The sequence below is a fragment of the Plectropomus leopardus genome, chromosome 17 (assembly GCF_026936395.1).
Source record: "Plectropomus leopardus strain MGB_pleo_1.0 chromosome 17, ASM2693639v1, whole genome shotgun sequence".
NCBI classification, from domain to species: Eukaryota; Metazoa; Chordata; class Actinopteri; order Perciformes; family Serranidae; genus Plectropomus; species Plectropomus leopardus.
In genome coordinates, this window is record NC_142192.1 from 29,944,533 (window position 1) to 29,969,989 (window position 25,457).

Below are 25,457 nucleotides of genomic sequence, written 5' to 3' on the forward strand. Positions count from 1 at the left end.
CAGGTTGTTATTAAGCAGCTTTAGGAGTTTATAACGAGTTGATGATTTGAATCGGCTGTGTTGGAGCAGTGAGTGATCTAAAACACGCATGACAATTGTTAGACTGCTCGAAGAGAGGTTTGGGAAACACTACTCTAAAAGGTCAAGTATTTCGTTTTTCGGTTAATACGTTTTGTTTGAAAGGTTTTAAGCTGGTTTCTAGTTAAAATGAGTACTAGGATTACCACACTTAACCATGGCTGTACGTGCAGCATGCTCACCAAGAGTTTTCTCCATCCTTTCCTCCAAATATGGTCACCTGTGGCTCCAAAAATCTAAAACCTGATGATGTGAGTTTGTGTTACTTATGCTACATTCATGGGGTGTCTGAAGGCGTAGTTTCTGAGGTCATCCACCAGTTATCAGGGGACAGTTTGTCCCTCAGATGTATTCAAGGATTGATTGATTTTTGAGACATTATTGTCATCTTTGCAGCCCGCAAGCATTTCATAGCATGTTCAGTTCAAAACCTCAAACACTTAAACGCAATGAGCTCTCTGAAAGTTAATGAGCTCTCTGAAAATTACTTTTTTTTACAGCTGACTTGCAATCTTAGTTTAATGCAGAAAAAAAATCAAATTTCTTTGAAAAGCACCTGCAAATTTAGTTATTTCAGGACATAAAAATTACGAAAATAATCACAATAACAATAATTTTCACAACAACTGAACTGAACAAGAAACACGGACACAAAAAAAGACAAAAAACGTTTAACTGTGATTGAAATTGTAAATTACCATCTTTTTATTTCACATATTTTCACGTTATTTTCGATGACAAGCATTCTTTTTTATTTTTCATTTCTAAATTATTATTTTCTTTCTTCTTTTTCAACACAGCATTCAGGGTTTTAGATTTTTTTTTTTTTTTTTCTCTTTAGGACAAAGGCGGGATTTCAAGCATAAAGGACAAATAATTATAATCACAACAGGGCGGGAACAAAAAGAGCGTTTTCCAAACTGAGAAACAGACACGACAAGAAGAAAAAGGAGACAAAAAGATTGAGGAGGACAGAAGTGTGCAGAGTGCAGGTACGTCAGTGTCCAGGTGAGAGTGACACATCTGAGTGTGTAAGTGTTCACGTGTTTGTGTAGTTTACTTGGTTTTTTTTTTCACTCAGTCCCTGAAACTGCTGTTTTGTGTTTCGTTCTGCGAGTGCATCGTCCTCTTTTGGTGCTGAAAGTTTTACTTTTTTCATCTCTTTCAGATGCGTGCGTCAGTCTACATTATTCTATAATATCTCTACCTATCGATCTCTCTGTTTTTACAACAATAATCTGTATTTTTGCAGGTCTGTCCTCCAGCTGTACATGAACTATTCCTTTAAAACTACAGTAACAGTGCATGTCTGGCTTAGAAATTTTATATTTTTATAGTATTCCCCTGCATGTGCATGAGCACATGTTGCATCTGCGTACTCTATGTGTGTGTGTGCATGTGTGCGTGTGTGTGTGCATACAGCATCATCTCTCTACCTATAAGTCCAGTGCATAATTTATTTTATTTATTTACTTATTTTTTTTTTTTTGCTTAGCTCTTTTGCTCGCATGTTTTTTTAGGAATCTTTGTGATCTTTCATTGTACATGGCTCGTTCCATGTGTGTCGAGTCTGTCAGTGTGTGTGTGTGTGTGTGTGTGTGTGTGTGTGTGTGTGCGTGTCATTCATCTGTCTGTCAGTTTCACAGGGCGCTGGGGTTCCTGAAGTTATGGCCTGCAAAGCGAGCCTGGTCGCCCAGCTCCTCTTCAATCCTGGAGAGAAGAAAAGAGAAAAGGAGAGAGCGGTGGTAAATTATTTTAAGCTGCAAAAATATTTATGTTTAAAAAAATACGTCTGTCTGGTGTTGCATTACCAGAGAAAAAGAGCATTTGCCCAAACCTACAGCTACCAGAATGCACTGCATCGCACCAGACCAATAAACACTCCCAATTGTGGGTGATGTTATTCGAACTGTTATTGTTATGTTATTCCTAGTTTTACCGTTCAACTGGATTTCTTTCCCAGTTGCAGAGAGAGAGAGAGAGAGGGGCGGGTCTGTCATTTGACTTGAAAACTCTTTGTGTCCGTGATGGCAGCATGATTGGCGGGCAACAAGAAAATGAGAAAGTACAGCCTGTAGTTCGAGCAACCAGCCTATACTCATTTCAAACTATACGTCAGCTCTGTCAGCGCTTTCAGGATGTGAAGCCAAAAGCCACCTTCCACGTCCAACAGGAATGCGGCTGGATGGCGTCAGGGGTTTGGATTAACAAATCACCTACAGCAAGAAACTAAAAGTCGGGATGTATCGGCCTCTCCTGCTTTTCACTTGTTTCTTACGAGTCCCTCAAATTTATGGAAATGCAACTCTAAATCTCTGGATTACTCCCTTAAAAATATCCAACATGTCTCTGTAGCTGCCACTGTGTGACAGCCGACTACAGTGTAAATGACTGATTTCTTTCCGGTGTCACTGTACGTGTGTGTGTGTGTGTGTGTGTGTGTGTGTGTGTGTGTGTGTGTGCATGCTTCACTGCACTGATTAGTATTTATCGCTGGTTAATGCCTCTGTAAGTCTCTCCACCCTCCACCTCTCCTGCGTCTCCTCGGCAGTCCGATGGGATTACAACGCTGAGCCGATCCCACCTCCTCCCTCCTCCTCCGCCCTGCTCCTCCTGCTCTTTACTGGCTCGGACACATGGGGTGACACCGGCGCTGCTGTCGCCTGTCATGTTGATTAGCTCTCTGATGCTAAGCGCTAAGACAAAGCGGGAACCGAAAGAGCCGTGTCATATAGTAACCCGCCTGCTGGAGCCAAAAGACGATACACTGAATACAAAAAAGTAAATATTAGATATTAAATTAAATATTGAAAGAGATGCTTAAAATATTAGGTTAGACTATTTAAGCAAGTTATTAATTATCATTAATTAATAGCTTTTTATACAGGTTCAAAAGGTTTTAATTAGTCCAGATCAAGCAGCAACCTCCAGAGCTAAAACATGAAGCAAACACGAGTGCGAAAAATCTGCAGTTCCTCTAATGTCCACTTGAGGCTCCAAGAGCGAGCCAATAGTAACAGCCCCCCCCCCATGTAAACATGTTCATTTATTCTAAATTACTGAATTAAACTACTTCGAAATAATTATAAATTACATTCTGTCCAGTTTTCCACCTCAGAATTCAAAACAGACATTCTTTCTCATTATTTTCATGTAATTTAATCAACTGTATTTATTTTTTCTTATTTCAATGCTTGACTGCTCTACTCTCCTGTGCACATGTGCTGTTTCTGAGTGAGTAATCAGGTCGACTGGTTGCACCTGAGAGTTGGGCGTGGCTGCAGGTATATAAGACCTGCTGCTCTCTCACATGTGTTTCCACCATCATGGATTTGTCTTAGGGTATGAGGACGTTGTCCTCTTTAAACAGCCTCCACATGGGTTTCCAAAATCTTTTGTTTGTCTTTACATGTGGTCAAAGCAGATTTAGACAGGTGAAATTTGTTTGAGTGCGGCATTCGTCCTTCTCTGCTGCTCCTTTTATTTTGCAAAGCAATACATTAACAAGACCTTGAACGAGAGGTCATTTAAACCAACTTGACACTGGAGTTTTGCACTTTTTGCAAGTCTAATCAGATTAAACTTTGTGCAAAGCATGCATTAATGAGCGAAGACAATCAAAAAGAGGAGACAGACAAGTTTTGTCAGAGGTGTACCAACTATTTTTAAAGGAAGTAAATTTTTTCTCCATGTTCCCAAAAATCTTAAGTCTTTACCTCTTTCAGGAAATAAATTTATTTAAACAAGAAAATACAATTTAAGTTTTTTTTTTCCTTTTTATTTCCAACACACTGACCTCATGAGTTGGTTGTACTTGGCCAGCCTCTCAGATCTGCAGGGGGCACCAGTCTTTATCTGCAACACAAAGACCACAAAGATTAGAATACAACAGAAAACATGTTAGTCTGAAACCCAAGTGACACACTTTGCATACATTATGCATGTAGTGGTTGCAGTAAGGGTTCAGGATAAAACGGGTTTATACTTAAGTCTGCATACATGCAAACCCCTATGGAGATACTATAAATTAAAACTTAACATACTGGCACCAACTAGTGTTTTGAAGATGTAACTGCTGAGCAACACAAACACTTGTGTGTGTGTGTGTGTGTGTGTGTGTGTGTGTGTGTGTGTTTGTGCGCACCTGTCCAGTGCAGAGTCCCACCACCAGGTCAGCGATGAAGGTGTCCTCTGTCTCCCCTGAGCGATGGCTGACCATCACACCCCAACCGTTTGCCTGAGCCAGTTTACACCTGAGAGACAGACACGAAGACACAGACAGACAGTTTTAATTCTAAACTGCAAGCTATTTAACCCTCTGAAATCTGAGCCACTGAGTTGGATATCTTTTGAAAACATTAGGGAAAAGGCAATGAACAACTTGTCAAAAAATGTCCTAAAAATTGCAAGAAATTATTAAATAATGACAAGAAAATGGCCTGAAAATTAGTTCTGAGGGGGAGGATTGCTAGAAATGTATTTTTTTTTTAAATAAAATAATAATAATGTATCTTATTTATAGGGCACTTTTGAAGGTTCTCAGACACTTGACAAAAGTAAAAAAAAAATCATAAAATAGAATGCAATAAAATACACAAAAAATACACACAACCTTAAAATTTACACAACATTAAGCTCATTATTGGGCCTTTTCTTGTTAAGTCTCTCATTTGAATGAATGAATGTAATGAGTGCAAATTGACTTGCTGTCCCTAAATGTCCAAAACTGACGCCTGGGTGCATCATATTTTGACACACAGGGCCACTGACTAAGCGACTGTATCTGACAACTTTAGCTATAATGTAATAGCTGTAGCCGTTGTACAGTTTTAAACCTTTTAACTTTGACCAGCCTCGGAGTATTTTGACACTGTGGCATGACGAAATATTCTCATGTAAAAGATCTGAAAACTTCCACCGCTGCACAACAGAACTGCTGACACACTGAGAGTTTGCAGATTGTGTGTGAAAGGAGATTCTTTTTACAAAATTGTGACTCTTTAACATTATCACTTCTAGAGTTAATCAATCAGATTTATGTGTGACTTCAGCGCATCTGACACATTAACCTGCTAACGACATGAAAATCAAGACAGCGTTGGTGCCTGGGGTCAAATTTGAGGTTTTGAAAATTGCTCCCGCTGGGTTTCACTTATCCTGCTGAGAATTTAGACGAATATATCAGATTAATGATGCTGGAAGCTTTTCATGTGACGGTCATACATCACGTTTGCTGTCATCTGCATCCTCCTCAGCTCCTCCTGCTGCAGCCACGCTGTCTATCTATGACTGATGGCTTCATAACCCTGAGTGACGTTTTGTTAAGTCTGAGATCGATGACACAAACATTTAAGACGGTAGTATACGCTCTCTCCACAAAGATATCAACAGAACAGTCAACACCAGAGCTGCATCAATATGTTTGACTGACAGCCAATCTTCATACTAAAAACCTCCTGTCACGTCCTGTCCTGCGTTTATCTCCTGTAAAGGTCGCTCCGCGGCTCCTCAAGGTCAACATGGCTGACAGGTAATGAGTGATGTGACTGCTGTGTGTGTTTCCACATGTGTGACTGATGGCGGAGCAGCTGGGTCTCCGTGTATCTCCCTATGGGCCCTCTGTCATCTCAGCCAAGATGGATGACCTTCTCTGGCCAGTTCAAGTTCAGCGGCCTGCCCGAGGCGGCCATATTAGTTTATGTTGACCCTGATAGAGTGCTGGGTGGGATCCCAACCATTTTCTAATTCACAATAAAACTAAAACAATTAACACTGGGAACTGTGTTTGTATGTTTAGTATGCATAAGGTGCCAGAGTGCATAAAGCAGCATAAAAAAGGTTGTTTATCAAAAAAAATACCAGTGGAGGATACCCCGCACCTCTGACAGAGGACCTAGCTAAGCCTCTATATCCTAAAATCCTAGAAATGTTCTGAAATCCTACAAACATCATCGTGGAAAGGTCCTAAAGTCCTGGAAACGTCCTAAAATCCCAGAAATGTCCTAAAATCCTAGAATTTTTCTAAAATCCTAAAAATGTTCTAAAATCCTAGAAATGTCCTAAACTCCTGTAAACATCCTAAAATCCTAAAATGTACTGAAATCCTAGAAACATACTAAAATCCTAGAAATGTCCAAAAATCTTAGAAACATCCTAAAATCCTAGAAATGTCCTAAAATCCTCAAAACATCCTAAAATCCTAGAAATATCCTATAATCAGAAACATATACACATGTACACCTAGCTATATTGTTTTGGCTTGGTAATCACTCCAAGAAAACATTATTAATAGAAATCTAAAAAGCTTTGTTAAATAAAGCAGACGTACGCCTGTATGGCCTCGGTGACGGAGCCGATCTGGTTGACTTTGAGCAGCAGGCAGTTGCAGGCTCGCTCCTCGGCAGCTTTCTCTATCCTCTTCGGGTTGGTCACCGTCAGGTCGTCCCCCACCACCTGGATCCCCACCTGCGCCGTCAGGCGGGACCAGGCCTCCCAGTCGTCCTGGTCAAACGGGTCCTCGATGGACACCACTGAGAAAGAGAGGAGAGGGGGAAAAGTGATTTAATAATATTTTGTCTCTGGCTAAAGATCAACAAATCGATGAACATAGCTGACCTGGGTAGTTGTTGACGAAGCCCTGGTAGATGTCAGCCAGCTCCTCTCCGGAGATGTGCCTCTCTGGATCTGGTGGAGATTTGAAGTCCAGGTCGTATTTCCCGTCACGGTAAAACTCTGAGGCGGCCACGTCCATCCCGACCACCACCTTGTCCGTGAAGCCGGCCTTCTCGATGGCCGTCTGCAGCAGATCCAGAGCTGAGGAGTGAAGGGAAGAGGTGGAGAGCAGGGAGCAGAGATAGAGACTTAAAAAATGTAAAGAAAGAAATAAAAAGCTGAACTAATGGTGAACTTTTTAACTTTTTTGCCTCTCAGGCTAAAAACAGGGGTCCCTAACACTCTAATTGGTGCAGCCTGAGAAACAGATCTGCAGACGCAACTGAGGACTAAAAAACTGATGCAACCTCCTCTACTTGTTTAATGGGTAAAAATATTAAATTTATATTTTCACCTAATGTTGACACTACCTAATCTATTATTCATTTATATTCCTAAAAGTAAAACTATATTTCAGTCTTAAAGGCTTTTTTCAATAACTGATATCATCATGCAAACTAATGTACTTCACATTTGTACTTCACATTTAATGGATTTTAAATCATTTTAAATTATCTTTTTATCTTTGAACTTCTCATCTGAACTTTTGATGTCTTTAGTGTTTTGAGGGGTTTTTTTTACATCTTATATCTTATCTTTGTACTCTTTGTTGTTAATCTGTATCCTATATAATTCTTTTTTTATTTTATTGCTCTGTAAAGCACTTTGAATTGCCGTGTTGTATGAAATGTTCTTTACAAATAAAGCTGCCTTGCCTTGCCTTAAGCAAAATAAATTTTCTGTTATAGTTCAGCAAAAAATGTCAAAATAAAAGTTCTGTTTCCAGCACCATGCACTCGTTTTATCCACATATGCAGCGTGTTCAGTGATCTAAATGGTGTAAATTAAACTTCATCACACAACAAATTGTGCAAGCACAGAGTATTACTGGTGATAATCTTCCTCATCTTCCTCACCCTCACTGTTCTCCAGGATGTTGGGAGCGAATCCTCCTTCATCTCCCACGTTGGTGGCATCCTGGCCGTATTTCTCCTGGATCACCCCCTTCAGCGTGTGGTACAGCTCCGCTCCTATCCTCAACGCCTCCCTGCGAGACAAAGAAAGACAAATAAATAATAATAAGTTAGGAAAGGTATTTAAAATAAAAAAAAACAGGAAAAAACAATAAAAATCTAGGAAAAATATGAATACTTCATGTTTAGAGTTTCTTACTTGAAAGATTCAGCTCCAACAGGAAGAACCATGAACTCCTGCATGGCCAGTTTGTTACCTGCATGGGAACCTCCATTTATCACATTAAAGGCCTGAGGAGGAGAGGAGGAAACAAGGAGACAACCAGAAGAAATTTGAGGAATTTAATAATAATTACAGCCGCATATATACAACTAAGAAGCATCTGTGAACATCTGCACGTGTATAATTGTAAACTCTACTGAGTGCACCTTTTTCAATTCAAAATGATGTTACATATTCAAAATCTGACATAGTCAAACTTTTTTAAGGCAAAATAATATAATAAATATGAATAAACTACATTTTTATTCAAAAAAACACAACTGAGTTTGTGTCTTACAGGAACGGGCAGCACCAGCTCTGTGTTTCCGGCCAGGTCGGCTATGTGGCGATACAGGGGGACGTCTTTCTCTGCTGCACCGGCCTTACAGATGGCTAGAGACACTCCCAGGATGGCGTTGGCCCCAAACTGAGCTGTTTGACAGGAAACAAAAACAGCAAATCAATTTTTTCTTTCACTGTCTGGACAATAACTCATCATAATGAATTTAGCGTTTGTGTTTTTATTTGAGGTGCAGTCAAATTTAACTTTTATTATAAATTAGATGTAGATTACATTTAGAGTCAGATTATTTATTTTTAGTTTTTTTAAGAAAAAACTTTAAAAATTAAGGAAAAAAAAGATTTGCACCTAAAGTTCAGCATTTATTCTGATTATTTCAAAGTAAATTTATTTCAGTATCATGACCCTAAAATACAGTTTTCAGCTCATTTTTTTTCAAATGTTTAATAACTTTTAAATCTACTTTGCATCTTGTAATTCTCCTTTAAGTTGAAGTAAGCACACCAACTTTCTCTATGCATGTGAAATCTTAAACTAGCAGTATTTTTTTAAGTAGTTACCCACTAAAATGCGGCTGCATTCACATTTGCACTTTTGATTTGTTTGCACAATTGTTTATTGTTATTGTCCGTTGTATGCGTTTCAAGTACATAAGCATTTCACTGTGCATTGTATGTGTATGATTGTGCATGTGGCAAATGAATTCAAAACTTGAAACTTGCATTGGGTAGTTTTCTTTTCCAATTCTCACCTATCAGCTGATTTAAAATCAGTGACTGTGACTGTGAAAAGAAGAGTGAACAACACAAACATGTAAAAAACAAGTCTTCTTGGTTTACATGTGAACACATACAATAGGCAGTTACTAGAAAATAAATTGTCTCTGTGACTTCAAAATGATCTAAACTCTTTTTATGCATGTAAGCATGGAAGTAATTGCGTATATTTCAACATGGACAGAAAGCCAATTAAAATCTTTTCAGCTGCAGTTTAGTCTGACAGGTTTTCTGCGCTGGCTGAAATTAATTCCTGCCAACACCATCACTTCCACTGCCGTTTACCTTCCTGCCTGAAATGATTAGTTGGCATGAATGTAAATTAAAATAAATGAAAAGTGAATTTATTTATTAAGGCTGTGAGTTTGCCAAACGGCTGTTTGGAGCAGGGATCCATTTGCTCTGTCTTGTTCCCGTCTGTATTTATTTCTCTCGTTGCCCACTTTGTGACAAATGTGCTTTTGGTAAAGACATTTTCTTAAATGTGTGCGACTTCTCACGAGCTGCTGAGCGAGGGCGATGTCCAGCTGGCTGCCGGACTCTGATGATGCCGTGTTTTAGACCATCACGACTTGTTTTGACTCACATTTGTTTTCTGTGCCGTCCATCTCGATCATCATGTTGTCCAGCTGCTCCTGCTCCACCACGCTGATGCCCTGCAGACAAGCAAAAACACGTTTCAGTGATAGCACAGGTGGGGTAACATACACCCCATATCATGAGACACATTACAGTTTTGGCCTTTATTGTTACATCAATTATAATTTCTGAGTTATTTATCATTATATTTATATATTTTATATTTTTATCACTTTGTTATATTATCATTTGATTCTTGTCCAAGTCCAAAGTGTTGATTTCAACAACAGTTGTTTGCATAGTATGATTCTTATCTTTAGACCAAATTAAAAGGGAAAATCTCAACACCCCAAGGTAAGAAAGGCAATGTCATATTCAATGTGATCTGCTCCATGTTTTTATTTTTTATTTCCTCATACACATCTACTTCAAATGTTTTCACTCAATTTAATCACCATTCAAGAGGCCGTAGTTATAATAACACGGGACCTTCACCCAGGAGACTGCGGTTGTGTCCCATGACAAACCAAAAGTCGATGTTGGCATATTTTAATTGACATACATAAGTTTGTCATGTTACGGTACTTTAAGCGACATCACATTAAGGTACGGGGCAAATGTAGTTATTTTAACCCAAATCATAGTCTTTTTTTCTAAATTTAACCACCTAGTATCTGTGCCTAAACCTACAGAAATGAAAGTGGAAAGTTGGTCATTTTTTCTGTGTTTTTGAAAGAAATCAAGCCAGTTTCAAAGGGTTAAAGTCCAACCTGCAAACACTCCAGTCACAATCACTCTGAAATTTATTGCTCTAACTTTGTACCAAACCTCTTTGGGAACTGAGTTGTTTTTTTAAACAGTTGTATCTTGAACTGAATCTGAGTCTGTGAACATTTTGGTGACTTACAGAGGCTATAAGGGCGGGACCCAGAGTATCGTTGATGTGCCCGACTGCCTTCAAAACACCTAGAAGAGAAGACAAACACAAGTGGGTCAGAAAAGGGGAAAAAGGTAGTTACTGATATAAATCTACTCTTTGTCTTAAGCAAAACCATGATTTCTTTGTTTCTAAATCTAACCACATGCTCGTGTTGCACAAGGAAATAACTATAAATGGAACGTGTTATACCAATATTATTGATTTTGAAAAAGACTGTATGCAAGTAAGAAGCAGAAACTGTGTATTTTACATGAAAACCAAGTGGGCTACATAAGAGATATTTTTCAATGCTTTGAAATCATTCTGCCCCATTGTGGTCAAATATCACATAATGGAGCTTTAACTTTTTTGCAGAATTTAATATGCATGCACACAGTCGATCTGTCCCTGTACCTTTGCCCTTGTAGCGACTCTTGTCTCCATCTCGGAGCTCCAGAGCTTCGTAGATCCCCGTGGATGCTCCGCTGGGCACCGCAGCCCTGAACAGACCTGAAAATCAAGAATCAAGAATTAAGTTTTTGTTTTGTTTTTTTCTTCATTATGCTAGGGTAGTAATTACCATATGACCACAGTGGAGTGCAGAGTGGGAGCAATTAGCTAGTCAGTATACAAACATGGACTCACATGCACTGACGTGAGACTGTCCTCCTCATATTTATTATTAGGCAGAGACCTAGTAGCTATGGTACTAATGACAGGAGCAAAGGAGGAAGTGAGGAGACGTGATTTAAAGAATTGGTGGATGGGAGGGCGGAGGATGCTTCAAACAAACACAAGATAAGACTAGTGTTTGTGTCGCCTGAGAAACCAAACGTCCACTTAGAGTTATTTTAGCTATTCAATGTGACGTAGTTTGTCACGTGGTGCATGTGTTGTAAAGCTTGTAATAAACGTAGCCTACTTATTTTAAACAAAATTTGGCTCCAAAAATGTTCTGAGAATACAATTCAACCAATGCACTGTTTAAGGAATGTTTTTAGCGGCAAGTTTTCTTTTAGTTCCCAAAATGTTCATTTTAAAGTTCGGGTAGCATTTTCTATAAAAAAAAAAATGTTTAAAAAAATGCTTTTTTGTTTGTTTGTTTGTTTGTTTTTTCTTTCTTTCTTTTTTGTTAACATATCACATTACAGGAATGTTGTCATAAAAAAATCTGATCTGTCACCTCTAAACACCACTAAAATATCATCTAAAATTTCATCTTAAATTGTTCATTGCCTTTTTACCATGGTTTTTAAAGAAATCAAACCAATTTGCTCAGGTTACAAAGGGTTAACTTGTGTCTTGAATGTTCTATATACAAAAAACTAAATAATTATTGAAAGATGATCTTGTATAACATTAAATTTGATTTGTTTATCTCAGTGGGATTATGAACGCATGCTTGTTCGGTCTACGAGAAGACTCTAAGCTTCAAACATCAGAACTGATTGATCTGGACGGAGGTCAAATGAAGGTCGTTTGATGTCAGAAACAATTTACGATTACAACAGAAACGCTGTTGCACTGCCAAATTCCTTAATGCTTTCTGGCTAATTTTTTGACATGACAAATCTGAGAAGACATCCATAACATTCATTTTTTTCCCCCATCTGATATTTGCAGACGTGCTCGTCGGCGGTCACCTTTCTCTGTGTTAAGGTCCACTTCCACAGTGGGGTTTCCTCGGGAGTCCAAGATCTCCCTGGCAACAATGCTGACGATCGACATCCTGAGAGGGAGGAGGAGAGAAAAGAGGCTGCGTTACAATCGGTTTAACTTGTAATGTGCTGTGCTGTGCATCCCGCTGGACATACAGTTAAATAGTGACAGTTAAATTGGTTATGGAGGCTGAGGAAGATTAGACTGAGGAAAAGGGAGAAAGAATAGGGGAAGGAGAGATCTCATGGGTGAAAAGATCTGTTTATACATAACACACACACACACACACACACACACACACACAAACACAAACAGAAGAACCTGTCAGGGGAGACGAGAAACAACATCACTGCAGATTCACTCTGAAAATCAAAGCTCACCACAGTCTCACGCACAGTTTCACACACACACACACACACACACACACACACACACACACACACACACACACACACATACAATGCAGTGTCTTTGGTGTTTCTGGAAGCAGGTTGAAGTCAAATTCTTTCACATCAGAGTAAATTATACATCCGCTGCTTTCAGACTGCAAAAAGATAAATAGATTTTTCACTGTGAGTTAATTGTTTGTGTATCCAAACTGTAATATGTGTTCTTCCTCTCAGCCATGGAGTTATTGCCATCCGAAAAACGAATAAAAAAGCGTCAATAAGCAGCACTGACATTGCTTTATTACCATGACCACACAATCTTATTTTGACTCAATCCCACACACCGTCCTGCTGCCATAAATACTGACTTAAACAACAAATGTGGATTAATCCGCTGCTGAAAATAGTCCCCAACAAATGCAAAAAAAAATAAAAATATCCTCATGTTTATATGATAACAAACTACAGTGTCCAGCTGTTGAAATAACTTACATATTAAACGATATATTTCAGAAATGTTTTTAAAGATTTATGTCTTCAGTAGGAACCAATGGGCTTTGTCGCTGAGAGTCACTGCTTAGAATAAAATTAGAAAAGAATTAGTAAAAAGAACAAGAAAATTACATGAAAATAAGCAAGAAAAAAACAACAAACAAACAAAAGAAATTAAAAAAAAAATTTTTAAGAAATAAAGCCAACAACAACAGAGAAATGACCTGAAAATATATATAAAAATGCATAACATTTCTGTAGAATAATTTTAAATATATAATTTTGATAATTAGAAATACTGGAAACCTTTAGGTTTTAATGGTGCAACCTTAATTTAGTAAATCATTAGTTTAACACTATTCAGTGGTTACTAAAAATTAAGACGGAGCATTACATATAAACTTAGGGATGGATTTATTTATGAAATCCTGCAGCACAGAGTGACATGAAGACATATTCAGGTCAGATAATCTCAAAAAGAAATCACATAAATTTACATTAAAGAGCAACTATGTCCAAAAGTACATCTTTGCAGTCCACTTTATTTCTAATCACCAACATGAAAAAACTCATTCTGTTCTGTTTGATGATGCATTTTAAATTTCCATGTCACCTTGACATCTTTATGAACCTAAAACACCAGGAGCTTGATGTCACAATCATCTGCGCTAATCTCCTGTGTGGGTGTTTCCCCTCTTTCTCCTCTTGATATTCGAGGCACGCAGCGCTGCAACGACATGTCAAAAAAAGCCCTTTTATGTCTTCCTTGTCTCCTTGCTGTATGAATACTTTATCGATCTGTGAGGAGCTAAAACTGGCTGCTAGTTTGCACAAACCTGTCACTGTAGAGGGTGTGTCAGCTCCTGTAGACACATATTTCCTCGCTGTGCCTCTTTAGTGTGCATTCATCAATGCAAAACTACACCGTGCTGCCAACAGGGAGACAGATATTCTATCATTCGAAGTCAGAAATTAGATTTTAGAGGGCACGGTGATTTAGAGCTTCTTTGCAGCAGACAGTTTAAGTTATCAGTAGGAAGTGCAGGTATAAATAATTACATTAATGATGGCTCGGCTCCATGAACGTTTTATAGCATCTGCAGTATTGGAGGAAGCACTGAAATATTTTAATAGAGTAAAAGGAATAATAATGTATCAGCATCCGACATCAGTGTTCTTCTGATGCTGTAAGACACATTTTAAAAGTATTTAAACCTTTGAACCCTGAGCAAACTGACTGTATTTCTTTCAAAAAACATGAGAAAAAGATAATGAGCAGGTTGGAAGGAAATGTTCCACAAACTGCAGGAAATTAGTAGATTTAGATTTTTTTTTTAATTGAGGGAAAAATGTCTGGGGTTAAAAAAAAAAGCTAAGGAAAAAAGATATACATAATTACATATTTAAAATTATGTTACAGAAATATTCATTCAATCATTCATTTTCCGTAACCGCTTGTTCTCTCAACGGTCGTGGGGGGGCTGGAGCCAAGTTACAGAAATATTTTTGATTTAATTTTTTTTTTTTATTTCCTTTTTTTATTTCTAATTTTCACTTAAATTTCTTGTACTTTTAAAGAATTTCTTGAAATTTTTAGGTTGTTTCTCTTTTCATTACTCATTGCCATCCCCATGTTTGTTTTGTGTTGAAATGTGTTTTTGAAAGAAATTGAGCCTGCTCAGGTTTCAGAGGGTTAAAGCACCAAAAGTAAAATTACTAATTTTGCAGAATGCCAATGGTAATAAAATAGTTTATTTTCTGCTCAGTAGCTTGTGTCACCAGGTGAAACGATTGCCAATCTGCAGACCGCTGTCCGAGACCAACAAACAACAAAACCGGCTGTGTTTTAGCGAGTCAATGCTGTGTTTCCGATGGCTTTTTAGCCACCAGTCATGGGTATTTTTTTGAAATCTGCTGTTGTGTCTCCTGCCGGGATAGTGCCATGAAATATTACTTTATATACAGCTCTATTACTTGTGACACCAGGGCAAGACGCCTGCCAAGCTGCAGACCACTGTTCATGACCAACAAACTACAAACTGGATGTTTTTTTTAAAGTGAGACATCAGCGGCATTTCCAGATGTGATTGTGTCACCAAAACTGGGTATTTTAAACCCAAACATCTTTTGTGAGATTCTTAATCTCAATTAGACCAACATGGTTAAATAAATAAAATAAAAAATAAACAGTTTAATAAATATAAATATGATAAACATCTAATCCCTGCTCATATTTGCCGCTGGGTCAGGAGCCCTAAGCATTATTTAAATGATCCTACTGGGTTAACGAGAATGCCGTTCCTCAGATGCGGACCATTATATCAATGTTGCCAAAATGAAAAGACAAAAAATGTCCATAAGCAGGCTAATTGTTTGAGCTAATTAAATCTCCACATCGCTGATAAATGAACATGTTCTGTTCTGTCGCACGTCTCAATATAACAGTTTCAACGTTGCAGAAATTGTGGGAGATAAACTTGTTATGACTCTACAGATTTATGCCGCATTACAGAGGAACATCACGGTCTCTGTCTTCTTCAATTACTCTTAGACATTCTTTTAAATCTCTGTCCCTGTCTGTAGTTTATTTCTGTTTTGTCATCTAAACATGTTTGATATCGCACATTCCTATTTCTGTCACTTTTTAATGTGAGAAAAAATGATGAATATCCTCCATTTCTTTTTGTTCCTACAATCTTCAAACCCATTTAAGTCCTTACTGAGTGAATGTACAGCAGTCTAAAATCTCAGGGTTTTTTTTTCCTTATGTAATATTTCCTTCTCCTTTTTTCTCTGTCTCTTAGGCATTTGTGGCAACACAGAAAATCTGAAAAAATAAAATGTATTTCTATGATAGGTATTTTTGCACAAAATGTCTCTTTCTTGGTTTGTTTTTTGTTGTCATGTTTATTCTATATTTTTCCTTCTGTATTTTAGCTGTGAGTCAGAAAAAAACCAAACACATGCTGTTTATGTAAAACCCTCCTGAAGACATTAAATGACACGAAACTCTTTTCTTTCGCTCTTCTCCCCGTCACCTTTCTCTCCCTCTGCTCTGGGACATAAACTCCCCCGTGTGCTGCTTTTAACCTGCAGAGAAATCACATCACTCCTCTTGTCTTTTCATCCTGTCCTCTGTCCTCATTGCTCAGCACTCTTCTATCCTACGTGATCCTTCTGGAATATTTCCATCAGCATGTCTGAACCCCTCACTGTGTGTTGATCACAACGTCGACGACCTCCTGGTTTATGCTTATTCAGGCCTTAAAAGCATCAGCCAAATGTGTAAAACGTATAAATGTTGCTCAGCATAAGAAAGAGCAGATAAGGTGTCTGAGTCGCCTGGAGCAGAGAGTCGAGGGGATTGATGCGTGGGTGATTTTCTCGACTGGCCTCGATTAGTTTCAGGGTTTTCGCTCTCTCCCTCTCTTTTTGTTGCTGTTTTGAAGCCCCACCCCAGAGTACTGCAGTTTCCCAAAGTTCCTCCTCAGGGTGGAGCAGCAGAATACAGGACGCCTGCCAACTGTTTGAGGCTCCTTCTTTTTCTTTTTTTTTTTTAACTGACAACATCCTCAAAGCATCAAAGCAGCTGATGAATATTTTACATATTCACTTATATTCTTATCCAAGTCAAATTTTAGTCAGCACGTCTAAAAATACCACCCGGACCTAAATGCTATGATACATTCAGTTCTTTTCTTATAGACTTTGTGGCTATGTTCACAAAACCCTGTCCCCAGAATAAATGCTGGCATTATACATTTCTGCAAACCATAACAGGGGCTCTATCAAGATTGCCAAACCAACATAATAAATGGATGTCTGTAGCTTTTGCTGTTTGCATAAAGTTTATTTTCTGTGAATGGAGAGATAGCAGTGGACTGATGCAATACATAAAAAGCTAAACTTGAAAAAATTGACAATGACAAGATGTCTCTGTAAAAAACATTTGTTTTTCATGGCACTACCAGGAAATGCAGCGGCAGGTCGATGAAAAACACGTTTGGTGGCTAAAAAGCCACCAGAAACACAGCGATGACTTCATGGTACTGTCACAGCTAAAACAATGTTTCAGTAAAACACAAATACTTTTTGGGGCACTATCTCAGCTAGAAATGTGCCAAAAAAAACAACTTTTTGTCCAGTAGGAAATGAAATGATGACTTCATAAATAACAACCCCTTTTCGTGACACTATCCCAGCAGAAAATCCAGTAATTTCTTGTGGCATTATCGCAGCAGGAAATGCAAAGATATCTTGGTATCTCTATCCTGACTTGAAACACTATTCTTTCTTGGTACAAAAAAGTAAAAATAATAATAATAATAGTTGTTTTGTGGCAATATCCCAGCAATGTCTCAGTGAAAAATAACTAGTTTTGGGGGCACTATTCCAGCTGGAAACATGTCGACGTCTTTGTCAAAAAGACAGGAAACCCAGCAATGTCTTGGTTAAAAAACTATTTCCAGGGCTGTCAGCAATTTCTTCATAAAAAATGATCGCAGCAGGAAACATAGCTAATATGTCTCAGAGAAAAACATCAGTTTTTGTGGCACTATTCCTGCTGGAAATGCAAAAAAACCCCTGCTTTTTGTGGCACAATCCTGTCAGGAAACAAAGAGACAGGTGGCATGTTTAATTGCTAAAAAGTCAGTTTTGTTGGTCTTGAACAGTCGTCTGCAGCTCAGCAGATGTCCCCAACATCTGATGTGTGGCTGAGAGAATTAGCATATGTAGAAAGTCAGATTTACTATGTCAAACAGGCAGAAACTCTTTCAGAAAATCTGGAAACTAATGATCAGAAAATTGAATTGAATAGTTAATGGTCTAACAGGTTAACTGGATCAGTGTGTCATATGTCAATCAACTGAACTCGTGATAACAAATGTGTCTTTTTTTTCTGGTCTGTGTTACCATCAGTGTCCTGTTTTATTTTTCTCTTTTCTTGATGTTTTTTTTTCTTTTTTTGTCTGATTTGTCTTTTTCTGCTTATGAAATTCTTGTTTTTTGTTTGTTTTCTGCTGTTGTTGTGTATTTGCTGTTAGTGTTTTTCTTTGTGTTATAAACTGCTCTATAAAATCAATAAATAGATGTTGAAATTCAAACTACATCACTTCAGAAATGTTGATAAAATACTTTTGAAACATATTCCAAACACAAGTGTTATTTCCTCTCCACAGTGTGTAAACTTGTGTGTATCCCGATAAACGAGTCTAATGTTGTGTTAATTCCCCATGAAAACAGACTGTGCGTTCTTTCATTTCCATTTTGACGTGATTTAAATGTCGGTCATGTGTACGCAACACCAGCATGCTGTTTGTCAATATTTGCTGCATACACTCATCTCATATCCATAAACACATGCTCCTCGTGTCACCACCTTAATGAGTATATCTCATTAACTCTTATCTCCCCTCTCTCTCCTCCGTCCCTGTCTGCGTGCAGTTTGTGCTGCCAGTTACGTAAGCTCTACAGCAGCAGCAGCAGCAGAGAGGGAGGACACCCATGAACGCACCACACCACACCTACCAGAGACTGCAGTGCTCAGCAGAAAATACACCAGCACTGAAAACACAACACGTGAGCGGGCGAGCCGGGGAGAGAGAGAATCAGGGAGAGAGGGATGAAGGCACGCGAGGAGACGGAGAACATGTATATATTCATTTTATATTATCTTTGTATGGAGAAAAAAAGATAAAGGCTGGGAGGATGAAACAGGGAGGAGTTAAAATCAAATCCAAATACAGAGAGAAGAGGAAGGTAGTGATCGATAAAGCAAGAAAGACAAAATGGGAAAAACGGTGGATCTCTGATCCCCTGATTCAATTCGCTTCGACTCCTGAAGATTAAAGAGGCAGATCATTTTACACGTCGTGAGGGGTATTACTGTTTATCGAATATGTACTTTGGCTCTTAAAGGGAGCTCTCTAAAGTCAGACAGATGATGTCATCAGCAGCTTAAGACACACTTTATAGCAGGAATCCTAACATACTGCAAACCTGAAAATGGCTTAATTTCTTTCAAAAACAAGGCTCCCTCGGGCATGATGCAGCAGCTGCAAGAGCAGTTACACTGCATTACGTTGCATCACATAACTCTTCAAAAGTTTAATGGATCATCCAGAAGTTTTGAATCCTAAATTCCTCTTTGAAATCGTGGACTATCACCACCAAGAAATTCCTCATACGTGGCTTCACCCACGTAAAAGGGGCTCGCCTTTCCATTATCACTGGCATAACACGCCTACGTCACCTTCTATTGGAGTTAATGACGGTTAGTGCAGTGACTGCAATAGAAATAAACCTGATAATGTTTTGAACATCCATCACCATGCTTTTTGGAATGTTATTGCCAGAGAAGAAGTTGCACAATATTACTAATGGAAAACACAGTCATCTCACAATTGTGTTTTATCGACATGTTGAAAATATTGCTTAAGGTTTATGCAAATCTGTAATGGAAACCTGCATAGTGTGGGCTACATTTGTAGTATTATGGGATGACCATAAGAAAGTAATCTGTCACAAGATGACGTCATCTGCTACTAAAAAATGCTGGAAACAGAGTATTCAGAACAGTCTGAAGCCTGAGGTTTTTACTCAAACACATTACTTTTACATATGTTTACCTCCTTTCTTGAAACTTTGGCCACATTTAATGTGAACATCTGAAATTGTAACATAAAATTTATAAAAGAAAATAAGAAACAACATAACAGTTATTTAAACCGTCTGTAAGAAAATATAAATATGTGCAGGAATAAAGTCACTGCAGCTGACAAAAACAATTTAACTAAAAAGCAGTAATTAATTGGAGCAGCAGTGTTGGTTAAACATATCGTCTGTGGTGAGAAAGGAAGCGATATGACGGTTAGCGGATGGAGGGAAAGAGACCAGTGAATAAAGGAAGAGAAAAAGACAGTAAGGAGGAACGAGTGATGAAGGATGGTTTTAAATAGAAATATATGCAAAGAGAAAGAGAGAAAAAATAGAGAACAGCCAGGAGGAAGAAGAGAGAGAGAGATGGAGGAAGGGAGCAATGGAGGACGAAATGGAGAATGAGTGGAAACGAAGCAGAGCGAAAGCGATAGAGTGATAAAGAGAGGAGGAGAGATAAATAATTAAATGACCCTGTTTGGCTGGAGAAGAGAGGAGAACTGGGGGGAGGAGAAAGGAGGAGGATGGAGAGGAAGAGGGGGAACAGAAGGCTGATCATCGCAGGTTTGGCACACACACACGCACACACACACACAGAGGAAGTGGAGCAGTCTCACACATACGTAATGCTGTTAATGTGTCCGCACTGACACACACACACACACACACATATATCTTCAACTTGTAATTATCACAAGTACTCCAACACACACTCACTTGATGTCCACCCACACACACAGAGCCACAAAGACATCACACACACGAATACCAACACACTCTCATCCCAACTTGACATATACTACTGTTAATATACGCCTAAATTTGACATGTAGGTACCCCCCGTGTCAGTTTTCGACATTCAGAGACGATATGTGAATTTACACTAAGTACATACATAAAGTCTTTTTGAAAATATTATCACAACATGAGTAAAACACGTTGTTTTATGGTTATCTCCTTAACTTACTAACTATGTTTTGAAAAAACAAAACATCCTGGTTCGGCTTAAAATTCACACGTGAAAAGAACATCGGGCTTCAAGTGAAAGTCCAAAGTTTGATCGATCCACCTTGCCTCCCACCAGCGCCATGCAGACTTTCTCGCTCTTTATATTATGACAGTATGGTATGTGGTGTTTCAAACTGTTGCGGCTCGTACATATCAGGCTTTTATGGAAGGAGCCTCTTTGTATTTGTGTCTGACCGATACAATGCATAAAAGAAGTGAAGCCAAAAGTGAAGCCAAAACATCTCGATCATCCCCTGGTGGCTGGTTGCAGTATAGGTCATAAACCCCGCCCCCTAAATGGCCCAAAAAATATATATACATATTTTTCAAACACACTGTCTCTCATTTTACATAGTTCTTGTCACCCTGGTGTTAGTTCAAGTGTTTGTTTTTTTATTAATTGATGCCTTAAAAAGTTGGTTTGTTGTTATGATTGACAGCTGTGTGAGAGAACTGTGTGCTTGCGTTCAATGGCGGAGATTGTGATTGGTCAAATTCTTCAAATATTGTTGCTTTGTCAGTGATTATGAACAAGATGCCGACACCAAAAGCCACTTTTAATGGAAGTGTAATACCCTGCCGAGTTGTGTCAGTCTGTAACATAGCCAGATATAACCTCTGATACTCTGCCAGTCAGCTGGAAGTCACCTGAAGCAGCAAAATGATATTCAGCATCAATTGATAGCACAGCAAACTGCAGCGGTTAATTGATATGCTGCTGGATGACATCAGGCAGACATGCTGTCAGTAAAGACATAATATATTGAGCTGGAAGATCCCTATAGGGTGAGTTGGAGGGGTGATGGATGGGTCCAACAAACCCTGGACTTTTACCTGAGAGGCCACTGTTCACTTCAAGGAAGAATGTTAAGCTGCTCCCAAAAGTTTTTCTTCTAGTGCAGATAATCTGGGCTCCAAGTCATGTTTGACCGGTAGATATTTACCTTTGCAACAGCGAAATCTTCTTTTTACCCGCAAACACTGTGAAATAGTAAAAAATGATGTAAACAGTACAAACACGAGCATTTGGTCAAATAAATCCACAAAACCTAAATGTATTGCCAGTGCACAATGAATATACAACCGATCACTGTTTTATAGTCATTTAATGTCCTTTCTAAAGCATCTGGCTGTTGTCTGTATCTCCTGGCAGCACATGCACTAGTAAATTGATCATGTGAACACTGCATGTTGCTATTGCACAATACCCAAGCTGACCAGTAGGTGTCACTGAGAAACCATAGTATTCACACTCATTTAAAACAAAGCATTTTTTCTGTAAAGACATTCAATCTCTACAAAGAAATATATCTTTCTGCGACAGCCACACTAACTACGTGCTTTTTTTGACATCCCGGCGGTAACATAGGAGGATACTTATGAATGAATGAAAGTCTATGGACAAAGTTGCGAGTTCAGAAAACTTGGGATGAGAAGCACCATATTTTGGCTTCATTTTTATATAGTGGGTGGAAGTGGAGATGCACCGTCCATCTTTATATACAATCTTCATCTGACACATCCACTAACAACATGATGGTGTTTGATGAGTTGGGTTGACTGACGCTCCCAGTACATACAATACCATTGCAAATGGTGCCTCTGTGCATCCACTGACAAAGCAGCAGTATTTGACAAGTTAGGAGTGAGAACGGGCTGCAAATACACACATTTCTGTGCCTTTCATGTTAGATATCAACCCTCTCAAGCACACTTGATGTACCAAGGAGTCGACCGTAATTGACTGCAAGATCACACAAACTGTGCACAATGTTCCTGCTGCCAAAACACACACATACACACTCAGAAAATCCCATAAAACACACACATTCCCACGCCTGCCATATTTACAAAAAAATGTGAACCATCAAACACACACTTATACTGGCAACTAGAGACCATAACTGACCGTGTGAGTGTTTCACATAATATTACCAAAGCCAAACCACACACACATTCTTGTACTTCTATTTCTATGAGGACATGCATTTTCTTAGCCCCATACAAGTAAACCCTAACCCTCAACCCTCAACCTTAACCGCTAACCTTAATGTAAACCTAAATCTTTAAACAAAGTCTTAACCCTCAAACAGACCAGCCAAAATGTCCTCAATTTCCTAAAATGTCCTCACTTTGTTGGTTAAAAACATGTTGGTGGTCCTCAGTATGTAGCAAGTACAAGAATGCACATACACACATAATATCCCTGCAGCCAAAACACACACCTGAACAAACACACAAAAATACACACACAAACAGCCATTTTCCAAGAAATCCAAGAGAAAATACACACACACAAAGCCTAATATTTCTGCAGCCAAAACACACACAAACAAACATTCGAACAAACACAAACACAATCCTTCTTCCAAAAAATGCATGGAGCAAAATCACACACACACATGTTCTTGTGCCTGCCATATTAAAACACATCAACCATCACACACACACAGACACACATACACACACTTGACTGCAGGATCCTCTTGTACACACATATAATGTTCCTGCTGCCAAAACACACACACACACACACACACACACACACATTTGACAGCCATGAAGCAAAATCACACATACAGACATGCACAGTAACACCTAAAATTGACACACATATGCGTTATATGCATACATATGTCCTGTCTCTTTTGACACATACACACACGAGTCGCCAGCTCTTTTCCAAGAAATCAGAAAAAAAATGCATGACACACACACACACACACACACACACACATACAGTAACACCTACAAGCATCTCTATCTCACACACCAGCAGCATCACTCAGCATCCTTTCTGCACTCAGCATTCGATCAATATGAAAGAAATACAAAAAACAATGGATGGAAAAACACAAAAAGCTCTTGAGTGGATGAAAAGAGGAAGAGAGGATTTCCTTCCTTTACCTGCTGCCTGTGTGTGTGCGTTCTGCCTTTCACGGCAACCGAGAAAATACTGGAGAGGCAGAGCAAGAGAGAGGGAGAGGAAAACAGGAGGGGAGGAGGAGAGAGAGGGGGGGTGAGATGTGTGACAGAGGGGGGAGGGGAGATGACTCAGAGGGAGATGGAGAGAGAGAGGAAGAGGAGGAGAAGAGGAGGGTTAATTAAAAAGGAGGAGATGGACGGAGGGGTGGGATGAAGGGATAAGGACGGGGTGCAGAGGCTCGACAGAGGAGGTAAAAATAGATGAAGGGAGGACCGGTTTTCTCTCTTTCTCTGTGTCTCCCTGTCTTTCTCTCTGGTGCTGCAGTGGGGTTCAGTTGCTGTATATACAGTTACATAATCCATCCTTCTGCAACACACTCAGACATGATGATGCTCCGAGCGTGTGTGTATGTGTGTGTGTGTGAGCATTTAAACACACAAACACTGAAAACAATGCAGCAGCAGAAATTCCTTTATAAGCAAGAGAGATGTCCAGCTATAACGCCGCCGAGTGAGCGATTTATTTTGGATCACCAGGCTGATCGGTTAGTCATATGATACTCGGTGTGCCCTTAAAGCAAGGTACTTAACCCAAAGGTGATGCAGGTGTACTACAAGGAACCTGTAACTGTGTCAGAGACAGTTTTATTGCTGTTTATTTCATATGTTTCAGTTATAAATTCATAATAATTTAAGTTCATAAAGTTGTTAAAAGGTCATTAAAAATGTGAAAAATAAGATGTTAAAATAGATAAAAATGTGTCTAAAAGATACTTTAAAATGTTTTTGTTTAAAATGTATTGCTCTTTATGTAAGGTCTTCACTTAATGCAGAAAGTAACACCGCCCCAGTGTAGTTAATGGCATTGTGGGAAATGTGATGTCATGAGGTGAGGTCATAGGTCAGTAGCATTGTGGGTAAGAGTAACATGGCTGCAGACGACAAACAAATGACTCCAGAGTAACGATATCCTACACACATGCTCTTTAAGATGCACACATTAATTGTTCTTTATTTTGTTTCATATTTATGTTTTATATTGCTAATTCTCATCTAATGTTTGGGTAAAAAGAAAAAAGAATTCATGGCACTATCTCAGCGGGAAACACAGTGACATGTTGGTAAAAATAGAAACACTGCAAGGTCTTGGTAAAGAGCAACCACTTTTCATGCACTATCCTGGCAGGAAATGCAGCAATTTCTCTTTTTAAAAAAAATTCCAGGTACAGCCTATAAAGCAGAAATGTCTTAGTAAAAATCAAAAGTAACGCAGCGCTGTCTCGGTAAAGAGCAACTGCGTTACATGGCATTATACCAGCAGGAAACAAAAAACTGTCCTGGTAAAAAAAAACAAATAAAAATTAAAAAAAGACTGCTCTTCATTGCGATGTTCAAGAAGGAAATGCTGAAAAGTGCTGAAAATTGAAAATGTTTGGGTTTTTTTTTTCTGTAAGATAATTTAAAATATAGAATTATTATAATTCTGAAAAAGGTTTTCTGGACATTTTTTTCTTTATTTTTATTTACCCCCCTTTTTAATAAAAAAAAAAATTCTGTATTTTTCCTCCTTTTAACATTTTTTTCCTTGCAATTTTTGTGACGTCTTGCCAAGTTGCTCACCGCCCTTTCCCCATGTTTTCAAAAGAAATCAAACCAGTTTTCTTGGATTCAAAATGTTAAACAGCTTGTCAAAGGCGTCTGAAGAAAAGTGACGTTGACCCAGGTTT

At 38.6% G+C, this 25,457-nt stretch overlaps 1 protein-coding gene across 1 annotated transcript; it reads right to left on the reverse strand.

The window, feature by feature from the left end:
- Positions 1-754: 754 nt before the first annotated feature.
- Positions 755-23,848, reverse strand: LOC121958204 (gamma-enolase). The gene is made up of 13 exons (XM_042507075.2): positions 23,713-23,848; positions 12,244-12,329; positions 11,015-11,110; positions 10,589-10,647; positions 9,689-9,758; positions 8,324-8,457; positions 7,963-8,054; positions 7,707-7,837; positions 6,694-6,891; positions 6,407-6,608; positions 4,223-4,331; positions 3,875-3,933; positions 755-1,788 (listed from the first exon to the last, which is right to left on the reverse strand). Exons 2-13 carry the CDS (start codon positions 12,326-12,328, stop codon positions 1,719-1,721), a joined length of 1,305 nt encoding a protein of 434 aa, XP_042363009.1. The 5' UTR covers position 12,329; positions 23,713-23,848; the 3' UTR covers positions 755-1,718.
- Between the last annotated feature and the right edge of the window lie 1,609 nt (positions 23,849-25,457).

What these genes read in the sequence shown, in the direction of transcription:
- LOC121958204 (XM_042507075.2), bottom strand. Translation starts at nt 12,328, where the DNA reads ATGTCGATCGTCAGCATTGTTGCCAGGGAGATCTTGGACTCCCGAGGA. An exon ending in AGCTGGTGCTGCCCGTTCCT is followed by an intron (nt 8,055 to 8,323) that starts GTAAGACACAAA and finishes TCTCCTCCTCAG; the next exon opens with GCCTTTAATGTGATAAATGG. An exon ending in GTTGGAGCTGAATCTTTCAA is followed by an intron (nt 7,838 to 7,962) that starts GTAAGAAACTCT and finishes TTTGTCTCGCAG; the next exon opens with GGAGGCGTTGAGGATAGGAG.